Here is a 12,589-nt window from a genome sequence, read left to right as displayed (position 1 = left end):
ATATGTTTTAGTCCATAGAAGAATGAAAGATCACTGGATTTGGAACAACAAAAAAAAAAGATGAATTCAAGTTGCTGCTCTTCTTTGCTAATTTTTCGTGTGAAAAGCAAATTAAATTCCTGAGTTTCATTTATGTTAGCTGTCAAAGAAATATGATTATTATACATGAGAAAAGATAAATAAATATAATGTATAAAGCTATAAATTACTCTAACAATAAAAGCATTATTATATATTGCAAAGCATACTTTAAGCATTAAATGAGGAAATTAATTGAGAAAACTAATATCATTTAGTAAATTCAAATATTTTGCCTAAATATTACATAAATAAGGAAATCTCTTGCTATGCCCATTTTATAAATGGCAATTTTTGAATGAGAATGTAATCTCTTTCATAACTTTGTAAACCAGATGAAAGATCAGAAATCTAGATAGCAGAAGACTGCTTTGGCCTCTTTGTAAGGAAATAGCAAAGCCTAAAAGGAAAGGGACAGAAAATTTAGGAAGTTCTTTAAGAAAAGACATATTGCCTGAGATGGTCAGCATGTTAAAAGTATACTCCTCCTGGTCTTATTATATTTGACACACAGAAAAGGAAGACAATTCTACTGTGGGATTGTTTCGTAATGATGCAAGAGAATCACAAAACATACAACAACAAACAATGAAGACAACAGGTACTATTCTTCCGGGCCTTACAATACCCAAGGCAATATATCACATGCTTTATGTATATTTTTACTCAGTTTTTCCTCACTAAAACTATGATATAAACATTACTATTCCCATTTTACAGAGAGTAAACTTAATGTTACAGGTTAAACAATTTACCCAAGGGCACACAACTCATATGTGATGGTGGAACTGGGATTTTAAATCTGAATTTTTCTGATTCCAAAGAATACATGTTATAAAATTATAACAACAATAAAAGAGAAACATCTAGAAAAGTTCTAAGGCTCAAAAAGAGTTTTACAGATGTAGTCCACAAAGTACTCTCTAGATTTGGCTTGCAAAGCTAAAAACAAAAAAAGTATTCTTTTTTCTTTCTTTCTTTCTTTCTTTCTTTCTTTCTTTCTTTCTTTCTTTCTTTTTTTTTTTTTTTTTCTTGAGACGGAGTCTTCGCTCTGTCGCCCAGGCTGGAGTGCAGTGGCGCGATCTCAGCTCTCTGCAAGCTCCGCCTCCCGGGTTCACGCCATTCTCCTGCCTCAGCCTCCTGAGTAGCTGGGACTACAGGCACCCACCACCACGCCCCGCTAACTTTGTATTTTCAGTGGAGACGGGGTTTCACCGTGTTAGCCAGGATGGTCTGTCTCCTGACCTCGTGATCCGCCCGCCTTGGCCTCCCAAAGTGCTGGGATTACAGGTGTGAGCTACCGTGCCCGGCCAAAAAAAGCATTTTATTAATAGCTTTATAAGGTGACAAGTTTTGAGACAGAGAGAGAAAGCTAAAGGAAAAAGAGCTTTCAGGATACCAAAGCTGTAACTGGTTGACTCAGGGCCATGGAGGCTTAGGGCCCAAGGATTTTGATTTCTACAGAAAAATAGACTAAGCCAAATATTTCAGTTAAGCAACTAAGAGTAGGTTTCTTGTAAGCTGAACCAATTAGACCATGTGCCTAGATACTTGAGACTTCCATACTTTAGCCCAATAGATGCTTCTTTTAAAACTATGTTTAGGTAGTGATTATAAAGAACACTTATTAAGCACTGATTTTGTACCAGTTTGTGTTCTAACCGGTATGCATTTGATCCCAAAAACAACTCTACAAGGAGGTACTTCTATTATCATTCCTATTTTAAAGATTAAGTCCTCATTCAAATCCTGGCAAATTTACATCAGAGACCATACTCATTATTATATAATAATGATGTTGTTATAGTTACTTAGCAACTACAGTGATTAAGCAAGTACTATTTGATTCATAATCATTTTATTTTTTAAAAACTTCATTTTTCTAAAGTAGTTTGCCTTAACTTGTTACTTATTAAACACATTCAGAGATTAGTATTGTTTTCAGTAATATTATTTGTTGACAAGTAGTTGGAATTACAGTGAGAATTGCATTATTTCAGTTTCTTGGAGAATGCGTTAAAAATGAACTCTACATAATTACATCCCTAAAATCTGTAATTCAATATCATATAAGTAAATGATGAAACTTGCATATTTGAAAATAGTTGATGATTTATTGAGCTATTCATGTGTTAACATTCAGGTAATACATTATAAACAGAAGTTTTGAAATTCTAAAGTGAAAAAGCAATTTTTTGTTTTTGTTTTTAATTTATTTTTTTTACCTACAATGCTCCAAAGTGATACCATATGAGTTTGTAATATGCAATGCATACAATTATCATTACTCATTAATATGTATTGACACAGGCTGATTACTTCTGAAATGGAATATAGATTTTGAAATTCGATAAGGTTGATACATTATGTTAACAACTAAAAAATTTATATTAGGTGAATAATTTAAACTTAAAATATTTATTTCTTAACTATATAGACTAGGGCAATATTTCAATGACGAGATTCTATAACCATATAAGAAAAATTCAAGCTTTCGAAGGTCTTTGAAACTTGGAAAATATTTTAAAATTAGACATATAGCCCGGGCGCAGTGGCTCACGCCTGTAATCCCAACACTTTGGGAGGCCGAGGCGGGCGGATCACGAGGTCAGGAAATCGAGACCACCCTGGCTAACACGGTGAAATCCCGTCTCTACTGAAAACACAGAAAATTAGCCGGGCATTGGGGCAGACACCTGTAGTCCCAGCTACTGGGGAGGCTGAGACAGGAGAATGGCGTGAACCCAGGAGGCGGAGCTTGCAGTGAGCCGAGATTGCGCCACTGCCCTCCAGCCTGGGCGACAGGGTGAGACTCCGTCCCCACCCCAAAACAAAAACAAAAACAAAATAAATAAATAAAATAAAATTAGACATATTAAAATTATTATTTCGAACGTAAATTAAATTTTATCAAAATGAACTTGCATGTATTAATACATATAAATGATTATAATCTAATAAAGCCAAGTACTTGGATGAAAAGTGAAGTCAGAGAATCATTTTGAAGTTTTCATTTATCTGGAGAGCACCATCTGGATCACTGAATTTTTCACTTTCAATCAAATATTGATTTTGTATTTGTGTGTGTGTGAGCCTATATATATGTATATATACAACTGTAATACCAATGAGTAATAAAACTTTCAAAAATAACAATAAGTATAATTAAGTATGAAGACTTCATTTTAAAGTAAAAAGACTTAATTATTGCCACATTTTAGAAGATATCTCAAAATCTCTAGGGTTAAATAAGGACTTTGGAAAAAATTACTCTCTATGCCCCTGAAATAGCACAAGATACAGTTATTTTTTAAATGTTTACATTTTTCAGAGTTAATAATTGCAATATAAGACTCACTGAAATCATTATCTTTATATTCTCTCTCTACATATATAACAAATATGTTATATAAATATATGTTTAATATATATGTATATTTCTCACCAAATTAAAGGTAATAGATGTATGTGACAGATTAATGAATATAAAGTTATCATTAATAGACATAATCAAACTCTTACATATGAATGGAAATAGTTTTTGAAAGCATATTTTCTGACAGTATAATATTATTTAAAGCTCTTCTATTTAAAAAAATGTTTGAAAATTATCTTTACATATAGTATCTATTAAATCAATGGCAACAGGCCAAGACACACTACTTTCATATATAAATCTAACATTTTACAATTAATCTAAAAAATTCTTTTAAAATTAAATTATCAAATAATTCAATATGATTCACAGGGTGTGGGGAGCAGGAGATATTGAAGCCCAGAAAACAATTAAAATAAAAACTGATGCAGTTAATTTTAGAAATAATTTAATTTTGTTTATATCAAAAGAGTATATTTAAAGAAAGAAAAAATCTAAATGCACATTTTTGAGCAGTTCAGGTTGCTGGCATCCTACCCCCATCTGAAAAAGAATTCTTGCTGGCATTAGGTTCCATCAATTCGTTTGTGATTTCTAAATTAATTTTGAAGGAAACCACAACTTACTTGAAGATCCTGCTGAGTGTCTGTGTGCCTGATTTTTTTTCCCTCTTTTCACAGACAAAGCACTACCACTGGTCATGGAAAGAAGGTCTAAATCCGTGTCTTCTCTGCTTACAAGTCTTGCCTGGGAGCAATGGAAGAGAATGTATACAATCATGAAACAAAATATGGCATTTTCTGAATACAGCTCACATTACCCCAAATAAACAAACAGGCTCTGTCAAACAACCTTCTTCAAAATGATACCACAATCCTTTATTGCTGCCCAGGCAGAACAAATGCACTATGTCAAAGCATTTTTTGCAAATAAGAGTCGATTGTAAAATTGAGGATTGCTATTTGAGTCTGTACAACAAAAGAAAACATTTTAGTACAGTAATTTTGATGAAAATCAGTCTCAAAGTTAGCTGATGAAACTTTAAAGAGCTTAACATTATTTATTTGCCAAGTATGCTATTTTATTCTTAATTGAATGTTAGACATGTCATACTGGGTTATTTTTTGCAATAATTATATGTTGCCACTTACATGTATTACTCTCATCAATAAAATTCTCTGAAATGCCTTTCATCCCATACTTGCATACTATTAAGGTACAGACAATCTTTACCTTTTCATTATAACCATTATCAATATAAAAATATTACATTTAAGTCTAATTTGGGATAATTATAAATATGTAGATGTTTCAAGATATTATTTAATGAACGTAAAAATTAAATTATCTATTTTATCTCAAATTGCCTTTGAACTTTTATTACTTAGACCAAATCTAAGTGTCAAAAATAATTGCATCTGACCTATAAAACATTGTTGTACATAATGTTGAATATCATTACATAAAGATATATTAGGATTCAATTCTGAAATAGGGGGAAGTGCTATGAGGGAAAGCAAAGCAGCCTCAAAGTAGCTGGGATTTAACCAAAACCACACCATGCTTGAAATCCTGTGAAAACGCATTGTTCTTAATGTTTGATGTTAGGAAAACTTAAGTATAGCAAAATAACAGCATAAAACCACCACTGTGGTTAAAAAGCTGTCTCCATATGATGAGCTACAAAGACTCAAGGAACTAGAATCCAAAAATGATCCTCTTTAAAATTCAGATATTTGCCCTTCACCTTTACATCCGCCTCCCACCTTCTTCCTACTCTTAAACATATGAACTTACATTTATTTATTTAATATACTTATATTTTTCCAAATTCATTTATGTTTTCCCTGATTTGTTTGGTCTTAATTGACAAACAAAAATTGTATACATGTATCATGTACAACACGATGTTTTAAAATATGTGTACACTGTGGAATGGCTAAATTGAGCTAATTAACATACGTATTGCCTCACAAACTGTTTTTAAGTAAGCAAGTATTGCTTTTGCTGAGTTCAGAATATAAACCATTGTATAATGTCAATCATCTCTTAATGCAACTGGCTAAGTAATATAATTATATTGTCAAAAAACCTTGGTAGAAAACATTAAAATAAAATAAATAAAAATTGGCTTCCAATTTATACTTGTGATTTGTATGAAAAATGTATACATTACTTTTGAAATGTATTTCAACAGTATACAAGAGTACATGTCTAACATTAGAATAGCTTCATTAGAAAAGTTCAATCAATGGTAAACCTTAAAAACAAACAAACAAACAAAACAAATTAAAAAACCAGTCAAAAGTTAAGGGGAAACATGAAAACAATGCCACAATTTTGTGAGACTACTTAGATAACAAGAAAAAAACATGTGAGCCACATAAGGGACCCTTCTGCAGACTAAAGAGGCTTTAAGATTATAAGCCTTAATATTGTAAAATGAGGTTTATTTATTTAAATGTAATGACATAATTTCACTACACCTCTTTAGAAAGTAGAATTCCCACTCTACCCTGAATAAGACGAAACCTACAGTCAAGAAAATATTTGTAAATAAACACCTTCCAAAAAATTTATTATCATCTAAGCCATTAACATCCAAAGATGATTTTTTCCAAAGTAAAAAATAACTAGTGTCAGTTACTAATTTGGTCAATTATATAGGAAATCAGCTTTAGAAGTAAAATTATAAGAAACACATGGCTTCACAATAATGCCATTTAGCAGCTTAAAAGCAAACCTAGAAATTTCATAAATGGGCTAGTTAATGTCTTTCAGTGAATCTGGCACAGCCATTCATATGCAACAATATTTAGATCCTGTTTTTGAAAATATTGGCTTCCCAACTAAACATCATTCTCTGCTTAACGTTAAAAAATAGAGAAATGGTAAAGAAGATGCAGATTATTTTCAAAGTCATGTAAATTGTATATACAGTCATCCCTCAGTACTTGTGGGGCTTTGTTCCAGGACTTCCACAGATAACAGAATCCATGGATGCTCAAGTCCCTTATATAAAATGGAGAATTATTCGCATATAACCTATGCATATTCTCCCTTATAGTTTAAATAATCTCTAGATTACTTCTAATACCTAATTAAATGTAAATGCAATAAAATAGTTGTTATATTGTATTGCTTTTTTGTTTGCACTATTTTTATCGTTATATTGTTATTTTTTGTTTGTTTGAATATTTTCAGTTCAGAGTTGGTTGACAGACATGGAGGGCCAACTTAAAAAACCTGAAGATAGCTGATCACACATTTGACAGTCATTCTATAAAAAGGTATGTTGGATTCTAAAATACTGCAATATTTTCTATGGTTATAATAAACAATCTCAAGTTAATGTCAGATAAGAATTTTCTCACATACAACATAATGGCAAATACTTATAAGACTGTAATTTTGCAAAATTCTTTTAGGTCTTTGTTTTTGGAACAGATCTCTTTTATCTCCCTACCTAAAAGGTTTGTAATTGCCGCTCTCCCCACCCCCACCCTATATTTTCACAATGAACTGAGGGATGTACATTTTGGGACAGAACTTTCCAAGCATTTGGATTCTGATTCACCTTCAACTTTGGTAACTTAATTTAAAAAGAAATTCTTTCTCATATATTAAACAATACAGATTTCCTCCACTTCTGCACTTTTTTCATAAACAAGATTGTATTAATTATTAATTCTAAAAGTATTTTCTTTTTGGAAGTTAAGATATACAAAACAGCACACATAAAAACAAATGTATATGTACTTATTACCCAGATATTTCTTTAAAGAGAGAAAGCAAGTTTTATAAAGATGAAGTCTCCTTACATGCTACTTTGATTTTCTACATATTTATTAAACATTTTAGAATATTATTTCAAAATTAACATAAATGATATATTTTTCTGCCACTTGCTTTTTTCACTGTACATTATATATGTGAGATCTAGATTTAATTCATTTATTTTAACTGTTAGAGTAATTTGCAAATTATGGCAAAATTATGATTATACCATAAATATACCACATAATTATTTGTAATATATCTAGACGTCTGAGTGATTTTAAAAGCTTTTTAATTTCATGTAAAGAAAATGAATTATGCATATTCCTAAATTCATAATACATCATCTTTTCACAAAATCCTTTTCTTATGTAATAAGACAGATGTCTTGTTATATAACATATGTGGGTAGGGAAGGCACTTTAAATATTTAAAAGAAATAATGTACATGCTATAAAGTGCAAAGACCTTAAACATGAAGTTCAACTCCCATAGAAGTTTAAAAAAATAACTGCCATAGAAGTTACAAAAAAATAGCACTGATTTCCCTATGCACCCTACACCCAGCATGCTTCAATGACATTTCACATAACCAAATCATGATCAACAAAACCAGAAAACAGACACTGTATCAATACTATTACTAAACTATTGACCTTATTAGGATTTCGCTAGCTTCCACATGCACTAATGTTTTCTTGTTTGCACTTCTATGACATTTTATCATATATATATAAATTATGCATACATACATGTATAGATTATGTATTATATTAATATGTATAGATTCAACTATCATCACAATCAGGACACGAATCTGTTCCATCTTCCCAAAGAAACTCTCTTGCTCTCCTTTATAGTCATATCCTTTCCCCAACCTAAACATGACAACTAATCACGTGTTCTATATTACTATAATTATGTGATTTTAAGGATGTTATATTAATGAAATAATATGCCATGTAATCTTTTGAGATTAGCCCTTTTTAACTCAACACAATGTTCTTGAGATCTATGGAAATATTTGTATATGCCAACAGCTTTCTTGTTTATTGCTTTTTAGTTGTGTGTTGTATATCCATTGTATATGTACCATCATTTCTTTATTCTTTTAACCATTCAATGAGATTTGAGTTGTGGTAAGTTTTGGCTATTATGAATAACACTGCTATGAAAATTTATGTACAGTTTTTTGTTTGAATGAAAGTTCACTTCTCTAGGAAAAATGCTCAGAAGGATAATAATTAGGTCACATGTTAAGTGTATATTTAACTTTATAAAAGCTTATAAAGCTTCTGAAGGTACCAGAGTCTTTACAAGCTTATAAAGCTTATAAAGATTTTTTCTCCAGTGGCTGTACCATTTTCACCAGCAATGTATGAGAGATATAGTTGCTCTGCATACTTGTCAACATTTGATAATTTCAGTAATTTTTATTCTAACCACTCTAATAGGTGTAGAGTGGTATTGGTTATTTCTCTAAGTGAATAACTTTTCATTTACTTTTGACAGAAAGAAAGAGAATACGAATGTTTCTCTGATTATGTGGTTTGACTTTTTATTTCTTTTTATGTTCTGAATTGTGTTTTCCTAAGGGCTGTTTTTAAATATGAACTAGAATTGATTTATATGTTTTATGGTTTAGGTTTTTTGCCTATACCAGGTTTGTGGATGTATCTTACTGTTTTCTTCAATAGGTTTTATTTTTTATTTATTTTATTATATTTTACTATTTTGGAGACAGGGTCTGGCTCTGTTGCCCAGGCTGCACTGCAGTGTGTGATCCTAGCTCACTGCAAAGTCCGCCTCCCCGGTTCAAGGGATTCTCATGCCCCAGCCTCCTGAGTAGCTGGGATTACATGCACTTATCACCATGCCCAGTTAATTTTTGTATTTTTGATAGAGATGGAGTTTCGTCATGTTGACCAGGCTGGTTCCAAACTCCTGGCTTCAAATGATCCACCCGCTTCGGCCTCCCAAAGTGCTGGAATTACAAGCGTGAGCCACCATGCCAGGCCTCTTCAATAGGTTTTACAATTTTGACTTTTAAATTCAGGCTTATAATTCATCTTAAATTCATTTTTCATAAAATGAGAAGTAGGAGTCAAGATTATTTTTTCATATAGTTATCTAGTTGTCCAGCACTATGTGTAGAAAGGGTTATCTTCCCCACCCTTGAATTGTTTTGAAACTTTATAGAAAATTAATTGACCTTATAAGTGTGGGTATTTTTCTGGACTCCCTATACTTTCCATTGATAGATTCTTGTATCTTAACACATACATAAATATACACACACACACATATATGTGTATATTTGTGTATATATATGTGTATATATGTGTGTTTATGTATATATGTGTGTGTACACATATACATATATACACACATATACACACACACACACAGATGCATATATATATATATACACCAGTCTCAATTACTGGGGATTGATAGCAAGTCTTGAATTCTGTGTAGCATGAGTCTTACTATTCTTTTTCCAAGATTGCATTTGCTATTCTAGGTCCTTTCCATTTCCATGCACAGTTTAATATCAGTGTGTACATTTCTACCAAAAATTTTACTGGAAATGCTTTGAATCTACAGAACATTTGGGGAGAATTGACTTCTTACAATTTGAGTTTTTCAACTTATTTATAAATAAGTATGTTTCTGACATTTTTTAAAGCAGTGTTTTGCAGTTATTAGTGTAGAGGCCTTGCACATTTCAATGTTAACATTTATTTTTAAATATTTTACATTTTTTGACACTGTCATGAATGCAATTTTTAAATTTAATTTTTAAAGTTTATTGCTAATATTTATAAATGTAGCATATTTTAAATTAATCTTTATTGTGTATCCTTGAGTAAATTCACTTATTACATCTAAAGTGTTTGTGAGGATTTCTTAAGACTTTTATGTACAATAAGATGTCATCTGTGAAAATCAGATGGTCTTTTCCAATCAGATTTTCTTGCCTTGTTCCTGATATTAGGTATAAAACATTGGACCTTTAACCACTAAGTGTATCAAGTTAAGAAAGTGTCTTCTAGTCCTAATTTTCTACGAATTTTTACCACAAATCTGTTGAATTTGTAGTAAACATTTTCCGCATATATTGAGATAATGATTTTTCTCCTTTTTATGTTAATGTGGTAAATTAGAATTCTACTTTTACTGGATATAGAATTGCAAGTTGACATTTTTTTCTTCCACTTTCTTCTGGATGTCAATATTTATGATCAATAGTGAATCATCCTCCTTACAAACGGTCTCCTGTATATCATGTATACTTTAGCTGCTTTAAATTTTTTTCTGTTGTGTTGGTTTTCAGCAATTTGATTATGATGTGCATAGGTGTAATTTTTGTGCTAAACTTTTAAAATCTGTTTTCTCATATTTCTCATCAAACTTTAAATATTTTCAGTGATTAGTTTTCACATATTTTTTCACCTCTAATCTCTCTTCCAGAAAGTCAACGACATATCTATTAGTTTGCTTGCTATTATCTGACAGAGCACTCAAGCTTTGATTTTTTTAAAGTTATTTTTTCTCTCTCTGCTTCACTTTGGAGAGTTTATCTTGCTTTGTTTCTGAGTGCACTTTTCTTCCCAATGTCTAATTTATTAAGTCCAGCCATTATACTTTTTTCAATTAAGGTGAAATAGTTTTCAGTTCTAGATTTTCTATCTGATTATTTTTTAAAGTTTATTTTCTCTTTAAGATTTCAATCTGTTTCCTCAACATTTAAATCTCTGAATATATTTATTTATTTTCATTTATTTATTTATTTTTGAGACAGAGTCTCGCTCTGTTGGCAGGCTGGAGTGCAGTGGTTGGATCTCAGCTCACTGCAAGTTCCGTCACCTGGGTTCACGCCATTCTCCTGCCTCAGCCTCCGAAGTAGTTGGGACTACAGGCGCCTGATACCACGCCCGGCTAATTTTTTTGTATTTTTAGTAGAGACGGGGTTTCACCATGTTAGCCAGGATAGTCTCATCTCCTGACCTCGTGATCCGCCGGTCTCGGCCTCCCAAAGTGCTGGGATTACAGGCGTGAGCCATCGCGCATGGCCAAATCTCTGATATTTTTAATAGATGTTATAATTTGTAGGCAAGAATCTTAAAAAGGTTACCTGATTTGGTTCTAGTGATGATTTTTCTTACAATGCTCATTTTCCTGCTGCTTTGAAGGATTAGCAATTTTTTTACTCCACACTGGACATTGTAATTTTATTTGCTGAATCTGTAGATTTTGTTAGCATCCTTTAAACTCTGTTAGCTTTTATTCTAACAGAGGCAGCTTTTATTCTAGCAGGCAGTTGATTTGTTGATTAACTTGGTCTTTTTGAGGCTTACATTTATGTTTTACGATTGTGGATCTAGAAGAGTTTTTAATCCACGGCTAGAGTCACCCCTTCCTAAAGTTTAACTTTACATGGTCTTAACTAAATGTCTGGGACGTTCTCCACTGTAGCAGGTCAGAACTCCAATGTTTCCCAGTTTGGGTTGGTCTCTAGAGTCTTTCCCGTTTACATATTCCCAGTAGATGTTCCCTTCTGGACCTCTAGAGTCTCTTTTCAGTTCAGATATTCCCAGTAGCTGTTCCCTTCTGGACATCAATGAGTCACAGAGTGCACTATACACAGAGCTTAGTATTTGGCCAAAGACTTAAGGAAACCACTATACCAATTTTTGCAACACTTTCTCTAGTATTTTACCCTGTAAATACCATTTATCTCAGCAACTCTGAACACTCCTTTCTCTCTCTCTTTTCAACTCAGTGAAATTACTGAGCTCTCTTTAGGCTTCCCTTCCCTCTGCTGTAGTCCAGAAAGTGTTTTCAAGCTGTTACCTGAATTGATTGTGGAATTCACGTTCCACACTTTTATCTCAGGGATCATAGTCCTGTGCTGTCTGTTTTTCAACTTATACAATAGTTGTTTGGTTAATTTTATCCTGGTTTTATAAAAACGTTTTTCTTCAGAAGGACTGGCCTATACTGTATGATAGCCCAAAGCAGAAACAATTAGGAAAACAAATAAATTGGTACTAAAATTATGGTCATTAATTTTTAAACACAATAATATGTAATTTAAATCTATTTTCTGCATGGTTTTAATTTATTCCTCTTGCCTGCTGTATTGTGTTTCATGATGTATATCCAACCAATTATTCATTTCTTTAAAGAGTACTTAAGTTGCCTCTAAATGTGTATAAATAATACAGCAACACACTTTTTGGTATATATTCTTTGGTGGCTGTATGTAAAAATAATCTGGGAGATATATATATACACACACACACACATACACACACACATACATACATATATATATGCACATCCATATATATA

At 31.9% G+C, this 12,589-nt stretch overlaps 1 protein-coding gene across 1 annotated transcript in view; it reads right to left on the bottom strand.

The window, feature by feature from the left end:
* Positions 1–3,885: 3,885 nt before the first annotated feature.
* Positions 3,886–12,589, bottom strand: part of LRRIQ1 (leucine rich repeats and IQ motif containing 1) — a 212,485-nt gene continuing 203,781 nt past the window's right edge. The window contains 1 exon segment of the mRNA XM_023203947.1: positions 3,886–4,201. Within this exon segment, the coding sequence (XP_023059715.1) occupies positions 4,049–4,201 (153 nt within the window). The 3' untranslated portion in view covers positions 3,886–4,048.

Source organism: Piliocolobus tephrosceles, chromosome 10 (assembly GCF_002776525.5).
Source record: "Piliocolobus tephrosceles isolate RC106 chromosome 10, ASM277652v3, whole genome shotgun sequence".
In the NCBI taxonomy this organism is placed as follows: domain Eukaryota; kingdom Metazoa; phylum Chordata; class Mammalia; order Primates; family Cercopithecidae; genus Piliocolobus; species Piliocolobus tephrosceles.
Note: the sequence above shows the minus strand (reverse complement) of the source record. Positions and strands in the feature narration are given on the sequence as shown.